This window comes from Acanthochromis polyacanthus, chromosome 23 (assembly GCF_021347895.1).
Source record: "Acanthochromis polyacanthus isolate Apoly-LR-REF ecotype Palm Island chromosome 23, KAUST_Apoly_ChrSc, whole genome shotgun sequence".
NCBI classification, from domain to species: domain Eukaryota; kingdom Metazoa; phylum Chordata; class Actinopteri; family Pomacentridae; genus Acanthochromis; species Acanthochromis polyacanthus.
Genome location: NC_067135.1, coordinates 21,732,830 through 21,758,854, shown reverse-complemented (window position 1 = coordinate 21,758,854; position 26,025 = coordinate 21,732,830). Strand labels below are relative to the sequence as shown.

At 46.4% G+C, this 26,025-nt stretch overlaps 1 protein-coding gene across 1 annotated transcript in view; it reads left to right on the top strand.

Moving 5' to 3' along the window:
* col4a6 (collagen, type IV, alpha 6) overlaps positions 1 to 18,159 on the top strand; it is a 207,370-nt gene extending 189,211 nt beyond the window's left edge. The window contains 32 exon segments of the mRNA XM_051943848.1: positions 42 to 260; positions 1,513 to 1,671; positions 2,106 to 2,114; positions 3,898 to 4,068; positions 4,152 to 4,295; positions 4,444 to 4,566; positions 4,724 to 4,905; positions 4,986 to 5,049; positions 5,171 to 5,245; positions 7,411 to 7,428; positions 7,431 to 7,472; positions 7,475 to 7,520; positions 7,648 to 7,751; positions 7,861 to 7,869; positions 7,872 to 7,943; positions 8,640 to 8,701; positions 8,703 to 8,754; positions 8,835 to 8,860; positions 8,862 to 8,923; positions 8,925 to 8,950; positions 9,038 to 9,082; positions 9,085 to 9,198; positions 9,288 to 9,386; positions 9,581 to 9,730; positions 10,487 to 10,607; positions 11,543 to 11,691; positions 11,694 to 11,729; positions 11,939 to 12,110; positions 12,222 to 12,282; positions 12,284 to 12,337; positions 15,132 to 15,308; positions 15,310 to 18,159. Coding sequence (XP_051799808.1) covers positions 42 to 260; positions 1,513 to 1,671; positions 2,106 to 2,114; positions 3,898 to 4,068; positions 4,152 to 4,295; positions 4,444 to 4,566; positions 4,724 to 4,905; positions 4,986 to 5,049; positions 5,171 to 5,245; positions 7,411 to 7,428; positions 7,431 to 7,472; positions 7,475 to 7,520; positions 7,648 to 7,751; positions 7,861 to 7,869; positions 7,872 to 7,943; positions 8,640 to 8,701; positions 8,703 to 8,754; positions 8,835 to 8,860; positions 8,862 to 8,923; positions 8,925 to 8,950; positions 9,038 to 9,082; positions 9,085 to 9,198; positions 9,288 to 9,386; positions 9,581 to 9,730; positions 10,487 to 10,607; positions 11,543 to 11,691; positions 11,694 to 11,729; positions 11,939 to 12,110; positions 12,222 to 12,282; positions 12,284 to 12,337; positions 15,132 to 15,308; positions 15,310 to 15,393 — 2,927 coding nt within the window. The 3' untranslated portion in view covers positions 15,394 to 18,159.
* Positions 18,160 to 26,025: the final 7,866 nt, after the last annotated feature.

The following is a 26,025-nucleotide window of genomic DNA, read 5'->3' as shown; positions in this document are numbered from 1 at the left end:
ATATTCACCTCCGCTGTTTCACCCACTCCTCCTCCCGGCAGGTTTCCCTGGACCAAGAGGGGACGCTGGAGCTCCAGGTGTTCCAGGACAGAGCTTCAATGGCGACAGGGGGAAGGACGGCGGTCCAGGGCGTCCTGGAGGCAAAGGCCAGCCTGGGGAGGTTCTGGGAGCTACGCCTGGAGCTCCAGGACGGGACGGTTTACCTGGAATCCCTGGAGACAAGGGTCTACCTGGGACACCGGGAGGACCTGGATCACCTGGTAAGGCTGGAGAAGCAACACATTAACACAGTTAAATTAGCCGTTTTTACTTAACTATACCTAAACAGCACGTAATACAATATTGATATTCACATAAATAAGCATCGAACTCAATAAAAGCTCATCTAATTGAACAATTACAGCTGAAAGCCAGTCAACAAATGACCAGAAATGTAATTGAGCTAACCTTCATTTTGTTAGCTTTGTTACATCTAGTTACTGGATTACTGTGTTCTTGTCTTTGGATAAATTTGGAAAAACATCTTTGTGGCTGAACTGTTCATACATCTGAAGCGTTAAAACACTGAAGTTATCGTATTAATGTGACACTATAAGAAAACTCCAGTGCAGAGATACATGTATATACTACTGTTGAAAAGTTTGGGGTCACTTAGAAATGGCCTTATTTTTGAAAGAAAAGCCATTTTTTTCCAATGAAGATAATATTAAAAGAATCAGAAATACAGTCTAGACATTGTTAATGTGGTCAATGATTACTCTAGCTGGAAATGACTGATTTTTAATGGAATGTCTACATGGGGTACAGAGGAACATTTCCAGCAACCATCACTCCTGTGTTCTAATGCTACATTGTGTTAGCTAATCATGTTGAAATTCTAATTGATGATTAGAAAACACTTGTGCAATTATGTTAGCACATGAATAAAAGTGTGTGTTTTCATGGAAAACGTGAAATTGTCTGGGTGACACCAAACTTTTGACCGGTAGTGTATGTCGCTGCCTATAAACAAAAACAAATCCAAAAAAGTATTTCTAAGCACTTTTACCATTGCAGCATTAACACATTATCAATGTGGAAATGCAGGAAGCTAAATTGGCACCAACAGTCTTTCTATCCTGAGAGCTTATTGCTGTATGTTGTTCCTTCAGAGTGTCACAGTCAGTTCTGGTGGGATCCAAACGGTTCTATTTCTGCAGAACTTAAAAATGCAACAGATTTTTCAAATGGTTGTACAATTTTAAACGTGTTACTGATCATAAAATCATTTCTCTGTGCACTGAAACCATTCAGTCCAGTGAAATGTAGGCTAAAAACCTATCCATAAAGACAAGTGGACAAATGCTCAATACTTCCTCTAATAGTGAGCCAGGTTGATAATTAGTCCATCACTAATTTAATGTAAAATATTTTGCTCTGAAATGTGATGGATCAGAAGAACAAAGGAGCATTAATGGAATTGAAGTGCAGAAACAGTCTCAGTAATGATGGTTTTCCTGATTCCCCCGTCAGGTTTTGATGCTCGTTCTGGTGTTCCTGGGCTGAAGGGGGAACGTGGCGTCGACGGTCTGCCTGGTATTTCTGGACTTCCTGGACCTCCTGGTGATCCGACTGGTGGCATCACTGGTCGGCCCGGAGCTCCCGGTGCAAAGGGACTGAGCGGACCTCCAGGTGAGAGAAAACATTCAGCAACCCTCGCCCACCAGACTTCTGTTTAGTTTTTGTAGGATTCTACACTCAAGTATATCCGAGAGATGGCATCCAAAAACGGAGATTTTTATGTCTTTCAATCAATAGCAAAGAAGAGAAAACATCATTTTGTTTGATCTCAGCTGGTTTTCTTTCACGTCTCATCCCTTTATCAGTGTCGGTTCATCCTTCTCTTTTGTCATCATGTTTCTTTCACCACCGCAATTGCCCATTTTGTTGTTTATTTAAACTCTGCATCACCCAAAAGAATGTCCTCTTCTTCTTTTTTGTCTGTTTCTTTGTCCCACTTTTCCTTTCTTTCCTCCCTCGTTCTTATACACCACCACCACCATCATCTCCATCCATCCTCTCATCCCTCCATCATTTTCTTCTTGGTGTTGGGTCATTCGCTGTAGGCTGCCAAGGTGAGACTCTCTCCCTTCCCCATCCATCATCCATCCCTCCATTTCTCCATCCTCTCGCTGTTCATGCGTTCACTTCACCAGCTGAAGTGTTTGACTGCTGCTTTGTTCCTCATCTGCACTGCAAACAAATGTCCATCTCCATCATTTAGTGAACATGGAGTCTGTGTTGGGGTGTTGATGCTAGGTTTCCTGAAACAAATCAAGACAGAATCCAACAATATGGTGACAATTTTCAAACATCTCATGATAAGAAGTGTCCTTCATTGTCCTTAAGCACACCATAACAGGACTATAAGAGAGAGTTCAATCTAAGCTGATCGTCCATATAGCACTTTTCTGAGCATATGTTTTGATTTGTTCCTATTTAAAAGGCAATACACCAGCTCCTATGTTTTTCTAGCTTTTTTCTGCCGCCACTCTGAGAATTTCCACTTGAATATCTTTTAGAAAAGAGCTGGTGTCCTGATAGGAATTGTCAGGAGGTCCGATGTTAGTCATACGCTGCTATGTCTATCACTCTGCTAACATTTTCTGCCAGAGAAAAACACCTTCAATGGCATTTCAGCCATCTTTCATCTACAAGTACGTAATTAGCACTGTGTAATTCTGGAGCAAAAAACACAAAAATTCTTGGTGCATTGCTTATGATGTTAATGTTTGCTCATTTTGTGTCTTTTAAATGAGATTTTCCAGCTTTTAAATGCAATGTCTTTTAGTTACTAACTAATATCTTTGTGTTTGCACAATCAAGAAAAAGCTTCAGTCATCTTCACCATCAGAAAATACAAAAGACACCTAAACCTTTGGTGCTTGAAGGCAATTAATTCATCACACCCAACTCTAAGACTCATTCAGAGAAGAAGATGGATATTTTATTTGTGAGAGATTCAGAACCAAAACATTTCTCAAGAGATGTTTCTGCGATTTGTTTTTCTTATTGAGTCTTCTTTTTTTTGCTGCCAGAACTAACCTTCAATGATACTGCATATTTACATTTAATCAGAGCCACGTGTTTGCTGAATTAACCGCAATATATTTGTGTGACAGCAAGTTTTTTTGATGCTATGTAACTTGATCACTCCTGCACTGAACGTAGTGGCTTTTTTGCACTCTTAAAAAGGCTTTTCATTTTCGACACATCCCTGCGTTGTACTCGATCATGGCAGATATGATGCTTTCCAACTTAAAGATGTGTTGAAAATGTGTCCTGTTTTAAGAATGTAAACAGTAGTGTTTAGTTTCCTCTCCTGTAGGACAAATTTTAGCTCGTTGAATCTCACAAATTCAGTCTGGAATTGCACTTGAAAGCATCATAATTAAACATTTGTTCTTGCAAATGTCTAGATCTATAAAACTCACTGAATACTGTCTAAACTGGCGTCATGAAAGCTGCCTGTTCTACAGTTAAAGTGCAATTGCAGCCTAATCAAGGCAATAAAACAATGTAAGGTAAGTGTGTGATTACATTGTTGTCTGCTGTTTGTGTGTATGTGTGTTGCTGTGTGTATTCAGAATAGAAATAATTGATTTTGTTCTATTTTTATTAATAAGCATTGCCTTAGAGGTACAATAGGTAAGTTTTTTTCTTGCTCAGTATTTGTTGTTTTCACCTACATGTTATGAATGTGACTAAATGACATTTACATTCATATGATAAACAGTTTTTTCCAAATTGATTCTCAGGAACCATTTCCCATATTTCCATATTTAAAATTTAGATCATGTAGATTAGGTGTCTGCTGTCTTTTTCCCATCTCACCATCCATCATCCGTCCATCACCAGGTTTCCCCGGTCGTAAAGGAGACAGAGGAGACCCAGGTTTCCCAGGGCCTGCTGGAATGAAAGGAACCCCAGGACTGCCTGGCACTCCTGGGTCACCAGGGCTGAGGGGAGCCCCCGGACCTCCAGGACCAGGAACTAGAGAGGGAATCCCAGGAATCCCAGGAACTAAAGGTAGGTCAGAGATCTGTTTGTCAGAGATTTCTTACCTTTGTAGAGGATAGTGACAAATAATTATTTTCTGTTCACTCCCATAGGTGAAAGAGGTTTTTCAGGAGTAATGGGTTTCCCTGGACTACCAGGTCGCCCTGGGTCTCCAGGATTTCCTGGAGGTAAAGGGTTTTCTGGAGGCCCTGGAAGAGATGGATTTCCAGGTGGACCTGGATTCCCTGGACAGAAAGGTAGAGTGAGGATGGTGACACCATTAGTATCAGTTCAGAATTAATATTTGTATCTGCTGCTGTTTTTAGAGCACCACAGAAAAGTACAAGTCAGGTGAAATGATCAACAGCCATTTATAAAAACATTCATGTGTTTTCACTTCTGCAGGTGAGAGAGGATACCCCGGCCTTCCAGGCCTGCCTGGTATTCCTCGTCAATCAGAGCTGGTGGAGAAAGGAGACTCTGGATACCCTGGAAGCAGCGGCCTTCCTGGCTTCCCTGGACCCAGAGGTACCACTAAATCCTCAAAATTACACATGAACGAGACATACAGCATCAACTAACAACTTTACATCAGCATTTGCTATCAGCAGTCAAAATACTGATGAGGATGACGAAAGTGTGTAATTTCGCTCCATATAGCTCATGTCTTTGTCTGGTTTCACAGGTGACAAAGGTCTGCCGGGTCTACCTGGACGTCAGGGTCTGCCTGGACTTCCCGGCTTTGCTGAACAGAGTAAAGGACAGCCAGGACAGCCCGGGTTCCCTGGGCAACCCGGAGCTCCAGGCTTTCCTGGACCGAAGGGAGAAGCTGGAATCATGGGATTCCCTGGCATGTCGGGACCACGGGTAAGAAAATGCACACATGCTACAGAGATAATATGCAGCAAGTTCAGGCGGTGATATCGAAGTTTGGATGGATTTTTTAGGGTGATGATGGTGCATCTGGTTTCCCTGGCAACCCTGGAGAGTCTGGTCGACCTGGTGGCAAAGGTGAGTGTAAATATCAGATCGACTCACAGCTGAAACATCATGCATGTGTTCTCTAGCAAATCTGTTATCGGCTAATCCAGTATACACATACCTCCATTGACTGACATGTTTTGTTGCTCAGGTCTACCTGGAGAGTCTTATGGTTATCCTGGAGGGCCAGGAGCGAAAGGCCAGCCAGGAGATTCAGGCTTCCCAGGTAAGAAACAACAGGACCAGCAGAAGTTACTTTGAATTTGGAGAAGATTGTTTAAATTCACATTGAAAAAATTTAAAAAGGCTCCCAGTAGCACCTATCAATATGAAAGAACCCTTGTTCTACCAGACTACAATCCCAATAAATCAGCAAAGTCCACTAGTTGTGACATTTCTGATACATACCATAAGGATGTTCTGCACATCATAGAGCAAAATTGGAGCCCTGGTTCAACGACACAACTAGAGCAGCCAGGAGGAAGTGTTGTAGACCTGAGCGCAGGTGGAAGAAGGACAAACTGCAAGTGTCGTTTTTAATTTTAATTGACTGCTGGAGAGACTGTAGTTAATTAAGCCAAAAGGGCTCACTTAGCTGGAGTCATTGAGTCAAACCGCCACAACCCTCGAGTTTTATTAATACCATTGACTCTGTTTTAAATGCTCTCAAGCCTGTTTGCCAGGAAGCATCCATCGAACTGTGCATCAACATTCAGGAGTTTTTTATTGATAAAGTTGTTAGCACAAGGGCTCTGATCTCAACTCCTGCCGTTGACCCCTCTGCCTTTGCTGCCTGGCTGGGCTCGATAAATTTGAGCCTGTTACTCTGTCGTGTTTGATAGACATTATCGGCCACATAAAGCCATCAGGGTCCGATCATGACTCCATCCCGCCTCGTTTTTTAAAAGAGTTTTTCCATGTATTGGGCAGTCAGTTTTAATTGTCATTAACAACTAGTGGGGACCACTGGTGTGGTCCCCACTAGTTTTAAACATGCTGTAGTTCAACCACTGCTTAAGAAACCTGGCCTCGACACCACAGTTTTATCTAACTTCAGACCAATCTCCAAGCTGCCCTTTCTTTCCAAAATTTTAGAGAAAGTTGTTCGTGCTTCGGGTTTTTAATGACGTTCTTCTGGCAAACGACTCTGGGGATTATGTGGTTTCTGTTCTGCTGAATTTACTGTTGCATTTGACACAGTGGGCCACAACATTTTAATATCTTGTTTGCAGCACTTGGTGGGCATTAGTGGTAGTGCACTGCAGTGGTTTAGGTCCTATTTGATTGACAGAACTATGAATGTGAGCCTCAATATCTTTGAATCCACCCCTGCTCCGTTGTCTTTTGGGGTCCCGCAGGGTTCAATTTTAGGGCCTGTCCTTTTTTCCCTATATCTACTTCCTATGGGATCCATCCTCAGGAAGCATGGCATCGCCTTCCATTTTTATGCAGATGACACACAAATTTATGTGCTGTTGAAAAGAAAGACTGTCAATCCGTCACACCGCTTCTGTCCTGTCTTGATGACATTAAAGCCTGGATGACTTAAATTTTTTACATTTTAACGAAAAGAAAACTGAAGTAATGGTGTTCGGTCCCAGTGGCCCTTTTGAGTCTCCCCCTGTTGACTTGGGCCCAAATCAGTGCCGTGGTGAAGGCTAGCTTCTTTCACCTGCGACAGTTAGCCAAGGTGAAGCCCTTTCTAACACCAGAGCACTTCGAATGGTGATCCATGCTTTATTACAACTAGACTGGATTATTGTAATTCACTATACTTTGGAGCTAGCCAGTCTGCCCTAGTGCATCTCCAGTTGGCTCAAAATGCTGCTGCCCATCTTTTAACCAGCACTCGAAATATGAGCACATTACGCCTGTTTTAGCCTCCCTCCATTGGCTCCCCGTGCACTTTAGGGCTGATTTAAGGTTCTTTTATTTATTTATTTATTTTTAAAGCCTTAAATGATCTGACCCCTCCCTATCTCTTTGAGCTGCTCCACCCTCATGCCCCTTCACAAACCCTCAGAGTAGCTGTTCAGCTGCTTCTGGAGGTTCCAAGTTAGGCAGAAGCTCAGAGGCGATAGAGCCTTCTCTGTTGCTGCTCCCAGATTGTGGAATAATCTCCCTATGCATATCAGAGAGGCTCCCTCACTGTCGGTTTTTAAAACAAAACTTAAAACCTATTTTTATTCACTGGCTTTTGACACAGCATGAGACTCTGCTTTTGTTTTATTGTGCTGTTGTCTAATTTGTGTATGTTTTATTTATTGTTTTAATGTTTTAATTCATAGTTTATGGTACTGCACTTTGTTTCAACGACTGCTGTTTTAAAGTACTTTTATAATAAAGTTGAGTTGAGATGTTCGACCTAACATAATGATGGTCTCACTTCAGGTGGTCGTGCCAATGATGGCGCCCTGGTGACAACGGCTTTCCAGGAAGTCCAGGCTTCCCTGGAGGCAGGGTGGTCCAGGTGAAGGAGGAAGGCCTGGAATAATGGGTAAGAGACATATATCTTCAGATAAGCCAATAAACATGACCAGGTGCATAATGTCCCTCAAAACACCAGAGAGTCTGCTTTAATAGAAAGCGACTATTACATACTGACATCATGTGTTTCCTCTACAGGCTCCCTGGTTTCCCTGGACCAAAGGGTATGCCTGGATTCCCAGGAAGAAGAGGGCCAGATGGGACTCCTGGTCTGCCTGGAGGTCCTGGAGGTCCAGGATCCAAAGGTGAGAGAAAAACTGTGCTTTAATTTCCAAATGAGACGTGGAAACTTAACAGGCTACAATATGAGTGTCACCTTCAGTCAGACACACTCACAGTGTTGCGTTTTCTCAGGTTTGCCTGGATCCCTGGTTTAGACGGACTTAATGGCCTTGCTGGACCTAAAGGCCTCACTGGAACTCCAGGTACAGACCTCTGTCTAGACTGTCATTGTGGATATGTGGTGATGTTCTCTGAGTCCTGGATCCTTCATTTTTGTCTACTAGAACACAGGTGGCATGAAGGGAAGGAGCAATTTGTGGCAGAACGCTGCTGATGCAAGTTTAGAAACAATTTTCTCAATCAGCGTGATCAATCAAAAATTAATTACATGAATTGTGGACCATTGTCCTGCACTGATGTTGCTGTTTCAGTCAATGAGCACACAGCTCTGTTACATATGTCACTGGACATAGAACATCATCCTTGTTGATCCTGGCTTTTGTTACATATGAGCTCTGGCTGGAGGCCATTGAAGTGTTTGTCATGATGCCCATTGCTAGCTAAACCCACAAAGCTCTCTGCTTGCAAGCACAGAATTTCTCAGAGTCTGAGTGACTACTTCCTTGGGTGGCAACCAGGCGCTACAGGCTAATCAAAAAAAAGCAAAAAGTCTTGATTCAGGACATCTTTACTACTGAGACAAATGCTCTAACGCCCATATACAAAGAATAACGCTAGGCCATAGTACAGAAATAAGTCAGTCAGCCAAGTCTTTCGAGGAGAGAGCCCTCCCACTGGCTAAAAGTCCCAAGCTATTTGATACATACCGTGTGAACAGTTCTTCTGACTGCTGCAGTTTGCAGATGAGGAAGATTAACTGCTGTTGACATTTTGTTGTATTCAGGTGGAAGTGCAGGAGGTCCGCCCTGGTGCCCCTGGTATTCCAGGTGCAAAGGGAGAAAGAGGTGTCTCCTAATCCTGGAGGTCCAGGATTTTCTGGATCAAAAGGAGGGAGAGGAGAGCCAGGTGAGACAGACCTCAAGGAAAAGTAAAAACACTGACTGAATCTAAGATAAATACAGACAGGCATTTTTTCTGTGTATCAGGTGTTTCTGGACTCCCTGGGTTCCCTCGGTCGGCCTGGACTTCCTGGTGCAGTTATTGGATCAGACATCCCTGGCCCTCTGGGAGACCCCGCTTCCTGGATTGGATGGAGAATATGGTAAAATACATTTTCTCTATCTGATTTGTTTTTTCCGTCCTTTCTTTCCTCTCTTCTCCACCTTATAACGCTTTCGCTCTCCTGCAGGTTTCCAAGGTCCTCCAGCGTCCTCCGGGCCGCCTGGTCCTGGAACAGCCAGGGAGACAGAGGTGACTCAGGGCTGCCTGGATTCCCAGCTCCCCCGGGCAGAAAGGGAGAATCAGGACTTCCTGGAGGCCCCGGACTTCCCGGGAGCCCTGGTTTCAAAGGTGACATGACAGAACTACATTGCTTCCACGTTTTTTTCTGTGTGTTTTTCACAGACACAAAAAGGAAACATTGTGTTTGTGCTTTTCAGGAGAGCGCGGTGACACTGGCTTCAGCGGAGGTCCTGGTCTCAAAGGCTTCTCTGGTGACCCTGGTTACTTTGGAGGCAAAGGCCCAAAGGGATTACGAGGTAGGAGGACTCTATATGAATAGAATTTAAGCAGTGGATTATGGGGTTGCAGGGAATGGACACTCTTCTGTGAGATTAACTATAATGCTAAGAACTTCTCCATCCTCCAATTCCTTTCAATTTAACCCCTTCTTGCTCTATTGTTTCCTCTTTTCACACTCGCACATTTATTCTTTATTTCTGCTTCTCTCCAGGGCCTCCTGGTCGGAAGGGCTTCCCTGGAATCAATGTTGCCACCAGAAGATTTCCGCCGCCCCTTCGGAGACCAGGGTTTCCCCGGCGAAAGTGGGAACCCCTGGTATTCCTGGAGAACCCGGTCAGCCTGGCATGCCCCGGACGTCCCGGTGAGTGGTGAAAGCCGAAGTTAAGAGTATGCTAAATACATGTTATTCTCCACCATTTTTTATGACTCAGTCACATTATAACACATTGTAGTTTCTGGGAAACATGACATATTTCATGTGTTTTGTGCTTATTTTCTTTCTTTCCAGGGGTTAGATGAGCAGAGTGATTCTACTCTTATGTATCTTCAATAAAATATGAATCCAGGGGCCAGAAGACAGTTAGCATAGCTTAACGCAGAGATGAGAATTTCATCTAAATTATTTCACTGCACAATCCCAATAAGCTACACATGGGCATTTTTATATTTCTGTTTTGTTCAGCTTAAATAAATGTGATATACTATCTTAACTGAGAACATACAAGATGCGTATGGGTAGATATTGTGACCTTTATACAGACCTCACAGCTGTTTCTTTTTCTGCATCCAGGCTTTATGCTAACAGGCCTCTCACAGATGCAAGAGTGGTTGTGATGGTCTGTTTATTTCTTAGTAGGAAAGAAATGTTATATCGTTTTAATTTCCCAAATTGTTGGAACTATTCCATCTTTAGTATGATAGACTTTGACCACATAAACCATCATAGCTTTGTGTTGCATGATTTCCTTATACTTTTGAGATTATTTACACTTATATAATATTTCTGAAGGTCCTTATTAAGGCAGTCCAGTTAATCGAATGTGCTTTAACAATGCAGAGACAAAGAAACTTTATAAATATATCATGAAAATAAGTGTAAACTATGTCCTGCTGCAAGGTCCTAACAGGTCGTCTGGTGGAGTCGGTAAACTTGGCAGGACCGGAGCGCCCGGTCTGCCTGGACTCGTCGGTGATGGTGGACCTCCTGGCTTCCCTGGACTCACTGGAGAGCAAGGTCATTAGTCTGACTGTTGTCAACTCTTTTTCTATTTTGTCTCATATATTGCATTTGAAATATGGTTGCAGCCTCTGGGGTCTAAAAGTGAAGCCTGTTTGAAAGTGTCCTCAGGGCATTGTTTCTCATGTCCAGCACGGGGCAACTCCTCTGGCTGCAAAATGAAATCTAATTGCACAGAAATTATTAGAAAATAAGTCTACTCCGCATTTGATTTGTTACCTCAATAAACACTTTCCTAATGAGTGAATGGTCTCAACCACTAGTTTCAAATCTCGTTCAAAACACTTTGGTGGTCTTTTTTGTAAATTATGATCGTTTTTGGCGGAAAATAGACGATAAAGCGGGTTTTGCTACAGGGTTTGCCCTCACACTGCTACATGTTCACCATTATTTGGATTTTATAGTTGTAATAATAACAGAAATTGACTGGTTGTATTGTTCTTCAGCCAAAAGCTTGCCTCATCACTAAAAAATGTTGTTGTACATGTATGTGTGTTGTGTCCCTTTTATGTCTTTATTAAACTTTGACTCACTTGCAGGGACACTTTGATGAATTCAGTATATGAAATATATATACCATGTAACTGTAAAGTTATTCATCCGCCAAAACGACTTGAAAATTTGGATTAGTCTGATTTTGAAGACTAAGAGTCCAATTAATGACATGAAGCACAAAATAAAAGTAAAAAATACATTAGATTCAATTATTTTGAATGTTTTCAGGGTCTTGCAGTATATGACCACTGAGGCCAAGACATTGAAATACTATGTATGACTATAAAAACGCAGAACTATTAATAATACATCATAATTCTCTATTATCCATGAATCTCCACATACCAAACAATATAATTACTGTGTTTACCTGAAAAGCAGCTGCTGCCTCTTATTTCTGACATGTGGTCAAATGTCCCTTTATTTCCCTCATCTTCAGGTCCCTGGTAACGTCGGTCGTCCCGGCACTCCTGACAGCGTCGGCCGCAGTTTCAGCATAGGCTTCACTCTGGTGAAGCACAGCCAGAACTCCCAGCCTCCCATGTGTCCTCAGGGCATGAGCAAACTGTGGGAAGGATACAGTCTGCTGTATGTGAAGGGCAGGAGAAGGCACACAACCAGGATCTTGGTATGGAAACACAGATTTTATTTCAATTGAAAACACGAGAAATTTTGCCATTCTTGAGCTTAAAATGAGGCATTTGGTTCTTGTTTGTGGATTACAAAGTTCAAATGTAATGCCAGCAGTCGCTTCCAGGCATAGTTTTCATTTGATGTGACTGGGTTATCATTGCAGATGATCCATTAAAAGTGCAAAACCTCCTCTTTGTATCTCAGGTCAGCCAGGGTCCTGTCTCCCCAAGTTCAACACCATCCCCTTCCTCTACTGCTCCCCCAACGAGATCTGCTACTATGCCAGCCGCAACGACAAATCCTACTGGCTTTCCACAACCGCACCCATACCCATGATGCCCGTTGCCGAGGAGCAGATACAGCCATACATCAGCAGGTAGCTTAGGCCTTGTCAAACTGCACCTATGCAACGCTGCTCGCTACATAAGCAAGCATATCATACATGTGCATGGTGTGTAAATAATCAATTCTTGCATGAACACTGCAGGTGCTCAGTGTGTGAGGCTCCATCTCAGGCTGTGGCTGTCCACAGTCAGGACATGACCATTCCCCAACTGTCCCCCCGGCTGGAGGAGTCTCTGGATAGGATACTCCTTCCTCATGGTAAGTCAACAGTCCACATAGATCTGTACGAGTCAGCTAGAGTCCATTCACTCCTATTGGACATTGTGATCTCTGATCCTCCTTCTGCTTTTGACATTAAGTATAGAGAGAAATGAATGTTGTGCTGTGGATAAACCAAACTTTTGCTATGTAGCTGAGAAAGCAGGAAAGCTAACAGGTTAACCAGCTATTCAGTGGCTATGTTGACAGCCAAATTGTGTAAATGTTAAATATAAATTAAGAAAAAGTTTGAAAGATGTGTTGCATTATTTTTTTAAAATTGCAGAAACAATGACATTTATCACATTCAGAAGCTGTATAAACACAAAGAATCAAATCAAAAGTATGTAACCTTTCTTGAATTACTCATCAGATACTAACAGTTGGATTTTAAGCGGTTTGATCCATAGCCAGATGGGACAACATGATACAACAAGACAAAACAAGATGGGTCAGTTGTTGCAAGGACACAATTTCAATTCAAATTCATCTTAGAAATATGTAGAGGAAAGAAAAAAGAAAATCAGAAGGAAGGTAAAGACTATAATAGGGTGGTATGTAGGTAGGTGTTATTTATCCCAAGGGATCTTCAAGTAAACAGCAGGCATATTAAACAAACAGAATATACAGAAATAAAAAAAAGAGCAGAACACACAGGGGATATAGAGATATAAACAATACAAAGACATGATTATATACAGAGTGTATCTCTCACTGTACGTCTCATGAGACGATGACTACCCCAGATTTGAAGGTAATGTTTGATCCCTGCGTTTATGACTAGCTAGGCCAATCTTGGATCTGCACACTCGACCACATGATGTGCAGGTGAGATCATCAGAGTCGGGAGGAGGCTGGGAGGACAGTTCCATTCGCCTTTGTTTACGATGGATGTATGCTTCCTCTCGACCAGTCTTACTCTAGATATGCTATGCAGACTGCATTTCTCAAAGCATTCTGATTTAGGACCAGTTTCCTCCCAGGATGCAACTGCAATGCCCTGACTTATTTAGGTTGTTCTTGAGGACATCTTTGAATCATGAGTTTTGTCCACCTTTCTTACGTGTACCTTCTTCCAGTTGGCCATAGAAGATGTCTTTGATGAGCCTTCCATCCTTCATGCAGACATCCATGCCCAGCCCAGCGCAACTGTGCCCCCAAAAGGCGAGGGTGGATACCGATGGCATGTTGGCTCTGGAGTAGTGTTGTGACGTTCACGAACAAACTGGTTCTTTTGAACGGCTCGTTTAACATGAACGATGGGAACCGAGCGCAGCTGGGAACCGTTCTTTTTTTTTTCCCAGTTACATGGGGAGGAGCGCAGCCCAGCTGCGCGGTGCTTATTGGATATGCAAATAGCGTCACGCCACGTTGTGCATGCTGCTTTCACATGAGAGCCCCCTGCCTTGGAGAGCAGCAGCAGCGAGCGGTCTAAATGAGGAGGAGGAGTCAGTCCGTCGTCGTTGACAAAATGAGCCAATTAAGGAAACGAAGCAGCATTTGGATGCACTTTTCTCTCGTGGCAGACAGTAAGGGTAAATGCAGTATTTGTCAAAAAATATTTCTAAGGGTAATGCAGTATTTGTCAAAAAAATATTCTAAGTCAGGCTCCACAAATAATTTGCACAGACACCTGAAAACTCAACATTCAACTGTAAAAGTGGCAGACTTTAAAATCTAATCCACACATGTCAAATAAGGTTAGAATCAATATTTCAGAATAATTCAAACTCATATTGGTGGGATATCTAAATTCAGACTGGCTTTTTAAAATTTAATAAATATAAAAATGAGCCAAATGAGCCAGTTTTTGAACAGCTCTTTGAAAGGAACGGCTCACCAAGATCTGGCTCCCCTCAAAGAGCGATAAATCCCATCTCTACTCTGGAGAGGACCTCGATGTTAGGAACTCTATCTTGCCATCTTATCTGCATTAAACTTCTTAGGTGGCGTTGCTGCAGTTTGTCTAATTGCTGATATGTCGCTGGTATGGATACCATGCCACACCCATATAACAGAGTTGAAAGTTAGCTGCTGCCCTCTAGACTTTGCACTTGGTAGATAGTCTGATGCCACTTTGTGACCAGAGACAACCTTTGACCCTCCCAAATGCTGTGCTGGCTTTTCTTATTCTGGACTTGATCTCAAGATCCAGGCTGCCATCAGATGCCATGATACTACCAAGGTAGCAGAAGTTGTTCACTGGATTGAGTTTATACCCATCAATGTAGATGGATGGCTCCCCAAGAATTTGGCTGGGTGGAGGTTGGTGAAGGACATCAGTCTTCTTCAGGCTGATTGTCAGGCCGCAGTTTTCGGCTGCAGGTGCAAAGCACTTGGTCACTCTTTTTTAGATCAGTCTCAGTGTGGGCCACTAATGCACAGTCATTCGCAAATTGGAGGTCGTGAATCATGGCTCTGCATGTCTGGTTTTTGCTTTCAGTCTTAATAGAGACTAAATCGTGTTGGGGCGAAGACACAGCCCTGTTTGACTCCATTGGTCATGGGGAGAAGTTCTGAAAGTTCCCCATTTACGTTTACACGCCCATGCATGTCTTGGTGAAATCGCCTGATAATGTTTGTTTAGACGCACTGGGGCAACCAAGGTGTGGCAGGAGTTTCCAAAGGCCATCCCTTCCTACAGTGTCAAATGCTTTGGTTAATGTGCAAGTAATCAGAGATTTCCATTTAATATACATGCATGTTTTCAGTTAACCAACATTGTCAAACTGTTTGGTTTTTCCAGCAGTTAGTGTTAATGAAAATAATTCCTCCGATAATTTCTCCCCCACAGCACACAGCAGCCGGTGCGAGGGCGGCGGTTCAATCCCTGGTGTCGCCTGGCTCCTGCCTGGAGGATTTCCGCGCGACTCCGTTCATTGAGTGCAACGGGGCCAAGGGCACCTGCCACTACTTTGCCAACAAGTACAGCTTCTGGCTCACCACCGTGGATCCCAGCCAGGAGTTTCTTCTACTCACCGGCGCAGGAGACCCTGAAGGGAGGCCAGGAGCGCTCCAAAGTCAGCCGCTGCCAAGTCTGCAGCAAGATCTTGTAGTAGGCGGAGGTGGAGGGTAGAAGAGCGGAGGGAAACATCAGGAGGTGATACACTAACACTTCAAGATGAAAAATAATAAGAACAGAATATGTGACTGACTGAAAAATGAACCCCTGTCCTGCTTCACTGAGCAACACCGGCACCATTTTCAGGGTTTTCTTTTAGTCCCCTTTAGGAATGAATGGCTTGTTTAAAAAAAAAAAAGAAGAAGCAGGAGGGAGGAAATGGAAAGAGAAGGCTTCCGTGTGATTGCTCTTCTCCAGATCATCACTGACAATGGTGCTATTGTTTATGTCTGTTTTAGTTTTGTGTCTGTTTTCTCGTTTACGGTTTTTGGCGAGAATCATTCTCGGCTACCTCGGAGAGTGCCGCCCCTTTGGAAAGCACTGCACCCCTCACACAACAGGGCTGCTTCAGGTGAGCCAGTTCAGACAGCAGAGCCACAACTTTAAAGTCTGAAACAGCTGAAAGTGGTGCTTCATAGGATTTCCTGAACTGGTTTAACTGAAGCAGATGTTATTGATTCCGGTTCAAACTTCCATTTTTAGAGAAATGGCCGCCTCTTCTTACACTTGATGTTACATTAATCGCCATGACATCACTCTTTCTTGGCACACTGGTGGTTTCGCATGTTTTCGTGAGTAACGACAGAATTCTGATTGACATTCATTTGAAAGGTTTGAAAATCAAATTGCTCAAGATTGGAAAAAGTATGATAGTTAACATTGAATAGCACTGTATTTTGTGATTTAACAGACCACAGAAAGAGTAAGAAGCTACTGTTTTTCTGTGTAAACACTCTTATTACAAAGAACTATTTTAGCTGAGGTGTTGCTGTCTTGAAATACATTATGTATTTTGAGTCAAGAGCCTTTCTGCTCCTCATAGACTGTAGACACTAAAGTGAATTCTTTTGAACAGCCCAGCAGGGGGCAACTCCTCTGTGCAAAAGAAGTTTGCAAAGAAATCTGTCTGAAAATGACCCTGCATTACACATTTTCCGAATGAATTTATGGCCTCAGTCACTAGTTTAAATTTTTTTTCTTACAGCATGATGCTAAATTTGTCAGTGATGGTCCCGTTTAGAGGTAAATGGACAATAATGCGGAATGTGTTATAGGGCAGAACTACCTTGTGATTGACCAATCAAATCCATCCCTCACTTATCACGTTTCAAAAGACCAACATTCCAGATCATAGGCTTCAAACCAGTAGTCCACAAACCAATGGGTGACATCCTTATGGCTACACTGATATTCTAAATACAATTTATTATGCTTTCAATCAATGCATAATTAGCTTCAGAAAGCCATTCAATATACAGTGGGATTAATATTTATGTCATTAAAGCATTTAACAGCTGCTTTTAAATGCAAAAACTTTGCTTTTTCTTTGTCTCTGTTTACTCTTGAGTAAATTTTATTAGTTTGATTAACTTACGATTCTTTACGTGTTGATTTTCAATTAGAAATGAGTGTAAACCACGAATACTAGAACACTTTGAAGAACGCTCAGTAACCATATTATCTAACCATAAACATGCAAAACTACCAGTGTGGTGCTTTAACTTTACTATGCATTTTTTCACGTACCTGTGACCTCTGCACATTTCTTAATGTGACTCTCTGGTGCTACAATTCCCTGACAGTTGACTTGAAAAGCAACATTTGAGATCAATTCTCACATGCAATAAGTAAACAAACAAAAAGGCAAGCCAGCACTTTTCCTCACACGAGCGTCACAAACATTAATAAGAAATGACTGATATTGCACTGATATGAACTCACATGTGTTAGAACAACAAACAAAGTCAAGTAAAGGGGCATATTTCTCCATCTCCATGATCGCAGATTTTTATTGTATTGTGACCAAGCTAGTATTTCTTTTTTAATCACCCTTCATTCACTCAAAATTTGCAGCAGGAAACAAAACACACCCTCTCTGATAGATTATTTGCTGTACATAGTGCTTCCTGTATTTCCCAGCAAAACATGTTAGAGCGAAGGTCTGTAACACTGTTAGCTCCTTATTTTAGTTTGATTTTTTTCACTCTTTTTTCACTGTCCTTGGATAAGAAAGAGTTCAGTTTAAAAAAAAAAAAAAGACTTAAATGTAGATTTTTTTTTCAGCCATAAATGTGATGATAGATAAGGATTTTTCAAGACAAGATTGGATTTTTTTTTTAGGTTTGGTTTGGAGTGAAACTGGTGCATCTATGCTTAGACAGTGAAAGCTACTGTACAACCTGTAACCACTATGACCACAGTGTATAGCACATCTCTCTGCTGGTAGCCCTGACTTTATTACTATGTCACATTTTACCTTTTTATTTTATTTTTCTTTCTTTCTTCCTATTTGGTCTGCATTTGTTGTTTTGTAATCTGGATTGTAATTATTTTACGTAAGTCATGATTCTATCCCCTGGTTTTATTTACTGAGATGGGAGGGACTGGGAAGATAATGATGTGTACATTGAATTTTAAGGAAAAAATATGCTTTTAGGATGTTTTTATATGGAAAGTATATTCACCGCTGATGTTTTAACAGATGTAACAGCAGTTTTATTGTCTGTTTGGACTTAACCCCATGTTCAGAACCAAATGTTTAACGCAGCAACATACTGTAAGTGCCTGGAGTGACAGAAAAGAAATGCAGTTTTCCTCAAAGAGGATCCAAAACAAAAAGTGATAATAACATGTCTGTTACTGTAATGTGTATTTCTGTGCTCACACACTTTGGAATAAAGTTTTAAAATTTGCTCAGAAATGCTTTTTTTTTTGTCATTTATTGTTAGCTCAGTGTGAGGATTTGAAGTGGATTCACACTTGACATCAGTATTTTCTGGTGTTTCTAATGCTTATGTGTTGTTGTATGAAGATGATGTTTGGGATCATAATTCTGTGTGCTTGGCAAAACCAAGCGTAAAACTTTAACACTCTGAAACTGATTCTGTCACCTTGTACAACCAAAAAATGATCAGATATCAGATGGAAAGAAAAGTATCCATGATACATTTCAAATCATGTTTCTTATCATTAATTATTCATTTTTGGGTCGGAGCACATGCTAGAGGTAATAAGGCACACACTTTTAGGGACATTTCCATATCAGCAGAGAAGTTATCTCCTTAAGAAAATGCTGTTTCTGAACGAAATTAAAGTTTGTATCACGGAAATGCTATTTATTCTCAGAGCTGACATCTTGCCAAAACAAAAACAAAAAATGAAAGTGGAAATATTGGGGAAAAGAGTAATCACTTGTAATTTTATGTAAAACACAAAAAACAAGCTCGTTTTGCTCAGATGGTTTTGCAAGATGTGAAATATTCGACCCTTTGTCTGTTTATGTAGGCCTAGATAGTAAACGCTAACATATGCTTCAATATAAGCTCATACATGGCATATTGAGCTAATGTGGGAGGTTTGATGTTTGAATATTTTCTTTTCTATATTTTAGTTTAGGGCTGCACAGTGGTATGGTGGTTAGCGCTTTCACCTTGCAGCAAGAAGATCCCCAGTTCAAATCCTGGGGTGGGCCTGGGATCTTTCTACATGGAGTTTGCATGTTCTCCCTGTGCATGCGTGGGTTTTCTCCGGGCACTCCGGCTTCCTCCCACAGTCCAAAAATATGCTGAGGTGAATTGGTTACTCTAAATTGCCCGTAGGTGTGAATGTGAGTGTGATTGTTTGTCTGTATATGTAGCCCTGCGACAGACTGGCGACCTGTCCAGGGTGTCCCCTGCCTTCGCCCGAGTCAGCTGGGATAGGCTCCAGCACCCCCCGCGACCCTAGTGAGGATAAAGCGGTGTATAGAGAATGGATGGATGCACTGGTGTAGTCCAGGGTATACGGCGGTATACGGCGTATACCCACTTATTTTTCAGTTAGCATTGCGTATACCCACTTCTAATGCTCCCTGGTGAGCATCATTCAGTAATATCTGTGTGCCAGGTGGCCCTCTTTTCCTTAAGGATGATGAAGCCATGAACAACCCTCCTCTGCCTGTTATTGGCTGGTACATGCTACCTTCACTGATTCGACTGGTTAACTTCAGGGATGAGCCAATCAGAGGCAGAGTAGGGCGGGTCATACAGAGGAAATTTTGCTAACACCTCTGTGGCACTCCAGTTGATTGACAGGTCTGCTTGAAAGATGCGCAGAAATGCGAGAAAGGCAGAATGAACACCTTTCGGCTGAATCCCAAACCGCCCCCTACACATTCCCCCTCCACTACCGAGTGTCACTCCAAAAGAAGTCACACTCGCAGCTGTGGAGGGCACCTATTGTTGAAGGGGGAGGGTATAAATACAATCGTCAGGAATGGGGCGCCCTGTCGCCTCATCGGAAAACGGAAGAGGTCATCGCCATGGTAACACAAAGACGCCTACTGTGCATGGCTGTACCGCTGTGACACAGGTTGCAACTAACAAGGATCGCTGCTGCTTCCAGAAGATGAAAGCATCCCACTTTTTTTCACTCACATTTTTTCCAATCCTTTTTTTTTTTTTTCTCTTTTTTTTGTCTGCAAGTCCGCTCAAAAATGACACCAACCACTCATGGCGCCATTGCTTAAGCTTCATGTGCAACTTTTTTTTCTTCTTTGTGACTGTGACCATCACCGGCCCTCATGGCAAATTAACCTATCATGTTTATTTCAAGCTGTGTCCTACATTATGCCATTGAGGGCTGTGCACACCCAAGTGAAACATAAAACAAACATAGGACAGACAGAAAGGTGAGGCATAGACAGTGTTCTAAGAGAAAAGGTGCATTTTATTTGTTTGTACTCTTTAATTCACACCTTAAAACCATTTACTAAAACCCTTCACAAACACCTAATACGACAAAGTCCCAACTGGATCAATCATGAAGATGTCAGGAGGCCACAAGAAGGATAGATAGAGCAGAGTGAGATCCACAGACACTAACCCAGCAACCTCCACTGACTCAGCAACCGGAGGAACACACACTATTGAGTTTTGGTAGGTGCCGGTGTGGTGAGTCTGGCATGCATGAAAACCTCCACCAAAAGGAGGGAGCTGTCCCCTCCAGCCCAAGGAGGTCCACCCAGCCCCCCGCAGGAGCCACCAAGCGGAGACCCAGCCCAGGAGCCCGGAGCGACCCCCCCCGACACAGCCAGAGCCCCAAGGCCCGCGCAGCAGGACGGGCCATAGCGGACCCCCACGGCGCCCCACCGGCCCACAGCCCCACTTCCCCCACGACCACCCGCCCCCCCATCCCCCCCCGCAACCCGGCCCCCCCCGCCCCCCAGACCCCAAGCCCCCGCACCCCCCACCGTCCCACCCCCCGCCACCCACCCACGCCACCCCCCCTCCCCCACCATGCCGCCCACCCACAACCCACCACAGTGATTTAAGAGGAGCGATCAACGGGGCCCCACCCAGCCAGGCGGAGGGAGGTGCGCGCGCGCCCAGTGCCCCCCCATACACCCCCCCACCCCAATCCCCAACCCCCCGAGCCCCGGCGCCCCAGCGGGCAGACGGCGCAGGCCAGGCCAGAACGCCCTCGCGCACCGCACCCGGTCCCCCTCCCCCTACCCTCCTCCCCCTCAGCCCCCAAGCCCCCCACCCCATCCCACACCCGCCCTCCCATCCCACACCCATCCCCCGCCCCACCCCCCAGGGGGAGGGCGGAAGGCAGGAGAAGGAGGGGGAGAAGTAGACGACAAGAAAGGAGAGGACAGGCAGCAGAGCGGGAAGACGAGGGGGAGGGAGGAGGAGGAGGGAGGGGGCGAGGGAGAGGGGACAAGGAGGCGGAGGAAGACAGGAGGAGGGAGGCGAGGGGGGAAAAAGGCAAGGAGGAGGAGGGGGAGAGGAGAGGGTACCACGGGGCACCCAGAGACCCACCAGGCCGGAACCGCAACCGCTAGCCGAAGAGCAACAGGCCATGCCGGAACAGCGCCGCCCCGAGCCCCCGGGCAACACCCCCGCACAGCACCCGCCGCGGGCACCGGGAGACGGCCGAGACGCATTGCGACCCAGCAGAGACCCGGGGGGCAGCGCCCGATCCAGACGGCCGCCAGGCCACCACAAGCGCCAAGGGAACCACGGGAGGCCAACGACACCACACAAAGCGGCCACCCCCATGAAGAGAACACGACAGGCGACCCAACCCGACTGGGCGCCAGACCCAGACGACCGCCGGGCCGCCACCCACGACATTTTCAGTCGCAGATGGCGACCCGGCGGGCGCCCAAACCAGGCACCCGACCGAGCCGAACCGCCCACCATGCCCCCCCACAGAAGCAGCCACCCCGCAGCACGCCACCAGCCCCCCACGACCCCCGGCCCCGAGGCAACCCGGCGCCCGCCCAAACCGAGCGCCGCCCGGGGAACAAGGCCAACCACACCGAGCCACAGGGGACAGCACCTGGAAGATTAGCCAAGCATGCAGTAACACCAAGCTAGCCATTCATGCATATAGACAGAGGATCCTGGGGAGTTGTTGACTGTAAGTTGTCGTCGATACGGCCCGCTCGATCCTGCTGACAGCGACTGGGTTCCTAACTGAAGACAATCATTAGTTACACAATGCCAACATACATAAGCAGCAACATATATTGGGGTGATGTGGTGGCTCTCGCTAACAGGCAGAGTCAGGTTACCAGGTTTAAGTTAAGGGAGTTAACATACGGTGACCATGTTTGTATAAAATTTAACAACTGATTTTTATTTGAAGCAGAGATTTTCTCCATTGAAATGTGATTTATTAGGAGGTTCAACCAGAGATTAATGTTCAGAGATTGCTTATTTTTCCAGTTAACAAGGATTGTTTTTTTGGCAATGGCGAGGGCTACAAGTAAGGATTGAGATTGTTTGCGTGGTAGGTCCGTTAAGTCGCCGAGTAAACACAGACTTGGAGATAGAGGAATCCTGCAGTTTAAGATAGCGGAAAGTTTATCTGAGACGTTGGTCCAGAATTTTTTTACGGGGGTGCACAGCCATAGAGCATGAAAATAAGTATCAGCAGTGTTCTGGGAGCACTGGAGACAGATGTCGGAGTCGGAGAATCCCATTTTGTTCATCATATATTGAGTAATATATGTGTTCTATGGAGGATTTTGTATTGGATGAGTTGTAAGTTTGTGTATTTTGTCATTTCAAATGCATTATCGCAAATTTGAGTCCAGAAGTCTGGTTCCGGAGATATAGATAGATCTGACTCCCATTTAGAGATAGGTAAATGTATTGTATCAGTGCTTAAGAGTAACTTATATATTTTAGAGAGGGTTTTAGTTGTTGTTGGAGAAAGCTTTATGATTGCTTCAGCTAATGCCGGCGGCCGGAGCGTGCTTTGAAGTGTTGGGATTCTTTTAATATTTTTAACTTGAAGATAATGTAAAAAATTCCCGTTTTTTATTTTGTATTTTTGAAGCAAGTTTGTATATGACATGAACGTATTATCTGAAAAGAGGTGGTGGAGATGTGTGATTCCATTCTGCTCCCAAACAGCTAAATGGAGCGGCTGATTGTTAACTTGAAAATCAGGGTTGTACCAAATGGGAGAAAACTTACAGGGCTCCAATTTAGAGTTTGCAATTTCTAATGCTGTCACGATCTGAGCTGGTGGACCCGAGCAGAGAGCCACACTACCAAGGCTGGTTGAGGAGAAAGTGTTTTATTGTGTGGGGGTGAGTAATGGTGGCTAGGTGGGGGAAAACCAGGGTGCAGGAGTGGGGGTCCAGGCAGGAGTGGGGGGTCCAGGATGGGGAAACCGGTGAAGGCTGGTCTGGGGGAGAGCCGGAGCGGAAGGAGGATGGCGGGGGATCCCGGACAGCTGACTGAGTGGAGGCAGGAGAAAACAAATGTGAGAAAAACAGGGTAGAAACTCAAACAGATAATGCAAAAGGCTGGAGAGCAAACCGAACTGCGTGGTTCTTGGTTAACACTCTGGCAGGGAGTGGAAGGCTGAGCCGGTACTTATTGCAGAGGTGAGTCGTTAGTGAATGATCGTCAGCTGTCCGGGAGCCATGGAGATAGTTGATTGCCTGAGTGGAGTCAGCTTGAGAAGCGAGACTCCACTCAGGCACCGAGCTGCAGGGGAAAGACAGGGCAGAGGAGTGGATGGGAGACAACCAGACGGAGACAGGGCAGAGGAGCGGATGGGAGACAACCAGACGGAGACAGGGCAGAGGAGCGGATGGGAGACAACCAGACGGAGACAGGGCAGAGGAGCGGATGGGAGACAACCAGACGGAGACAGGGCAGAGGAGCGGATGGGAGACAACCAGACGGAGACAGGGCAGAGGAGCGGATGGGAGACAACCAGACGGAGACAGGGCAGAGGAGCGGATGGGAGACAACCAGACGGAGACAGGGCAGAGGAGCGGATGGGAGACAACCAGACGGAGACAGGGCAGAGGAGCGGATGGGAGACAACCAGACGGAGACAGGGCAGAGGAGCGGATGGGAGACAACCAGACAGGACAGAGGAGTGGAACAGTGACAGTACCCCCCCCCCCTCAACGGGCGCCTCCCGGCGCCCCATGGACCCAACCAAACCTACCGGGGCAACCAAGGAGCAGACAGACACGCATACAGACACAGGGACCAGACGGAACAGAAGGGACCAAAAGGACAGGAAGGGCAGAAAACAAGGGGAACAGACAGGAGGGAGAGAAATGGGAGAGGGACTGAACTAAGACTGGACTGAACTGAGTGGAGCTGAGGGCAGGGCAGGACTGGACTGAACTGAACTGAGAGCAGGACTGGACTGAGACTGAGCGAAGCTGAGGACTGAGACTGAGCTGAGCGAAGCTGAGGACTGAGACCGAGCTGAGCGAAGCTGAGGACTGAGACCGAGCTGAGCGAAGCTGAGGACTGAGACCGAGCTGAGCGAAGCTGAGGACTGAGACCGAGCTGAGCGAAGCTGAGGACTGAGACCGAGCTGAGCGAAGCTGAGGACTGAGACCGAGCTGAGCGAAGCTGAGGACTGAGACCGAGCTGAGCGAAGCTGAGGACTGAGACCGAGCTGAGCGAAGCTGAGGACTGAGACCGAGCTGAGCGAAGCTGAGGACTGAGACCGAGCTGAGCGAAGCTGAGGACTGAGACCGAGCTGAGCACTGGACCGGACTGAACTGAGAGCTGGGCAGGACGGGGACTGGACCGGACTGAACTGAGAGCAGGGCAGGACGGGGACTGGACCGGACTGAACTGAGAGCAGGGCAGGACGGGGACTGGGCTGGCCAGACAGTAGCTCCGGGGGTCGGCCCGAAGGCAGAACTGGCCAGGAATGGACAGGGCGGAGGGTCCGCTCCGGAGGACGGACAGGCCGGGGATGGACAGGGCGGAGGGTCCGCTCCGGAGGACGGACCGTAGGCTGGACAGGCCGGGGATGGACGGGCCAGAGGGTCCGTTCCGGTGGGCGGAGGGTCCGTTCCGGCGGGCGGACCGTAGGTCGGACAGGCCGGGGATGGACGGGCCAGAGGGTCCGTTCCGGCGGGCGGACCGTAGGTCGGACTGGCTGGGGATGAGTGGGCCGGAGGGTCCATTCCGGTGGGCGGAGGGCCTGCTTCAGAGGGTGGCCTGAAAACTGGACAGACGGGGTGGATCGTCCAGGAGGACGGTCCAGGGACCGGGCAGGCAGGAGCTTTACAGACAAAGGGGGCCGCTCCGGCGGACGGCCCGGGGGCGGAGCCGGGTCCGGTGGGCCCCTCCGGGGGCGGAGCCGGGTCCGGTGGGCCCCTCCGGGGGCGGAGCCGGGTCCGGTGGGCCCCTCCGGGGGCGGAGGGGAGGCCTTAAGCCTTTTGAAGGCAGCCGAAGTCCTGGGGGCCGGAGGCGGTGCGTCGACCACCGCGGGGGCTGGAGGCGGTGCGTCGACCACCGCGGGGGCTGGAGGCGGTGCGTCGACCACCGCGGGGGCAGGAGATGAGTGGCTGCCATGGGGAAGTGTGACGGGGCTGTCCAGGAACTGCTGAATGTAGTCGGGTAGATAATTTATCAGACCAGGTCGCTGAACCGCCAGTCGAAGGCCCCGGACCACAGTCTCCTCCCTGGGATCTTTCCTCCACTCGTCATGTAGATCGCGTAATGCATAAAAGTATATGCTGTTCTCCAATCAGGAGAAGAGAACTACAAGGGAGGAGCCCTGGGTCCAGGGCAGGGTGTCAGGGTCCTCCGTTGGTGGAATCGGGGTCTGGGTCCGGTTCTGGGGAGCAGAGGTCGGGGTCGGGGTCCGGTTCTGGGGAGCAGAGGTCGGGGTCGGGGTCCGGTTCTGGGGAGCAGAGGTCGGGGTCGGGGTCCGGTTCTGGGGAGCAGAGGTCGGGGTCGGGGTCCGGTTCTGGGGAGCAGAGGTCGGGGTCGGGGTCCGGTTCTGGGGAGCAGAGGTCGGGGTCGGGGTCCGGTTCTGGGGAGCAGAGGTCGGGGTCGGGGTCCGGTTCTGGGGAGCAGAGGTCGGGGTCGGGGTCCGGTTCTGGGGAGCAGAGGTCGGGGTCGGGGTCCGGTTCTGGGGAGCAGGGGTCGGGGTCGGGTTCTGGGGAGCAGGGGTCGGGGTCCGGTCCTGGGGAGCAGGGGTCGGGGTCCGGTCCTGGGGAGCAGAGGTCGGGGTCCGGTCCTGGGGAGCAGAGGTCGGGGTCCGGTCCTGGGGAGCAGAGGTCGGGGTCCGGTCCTGGGGA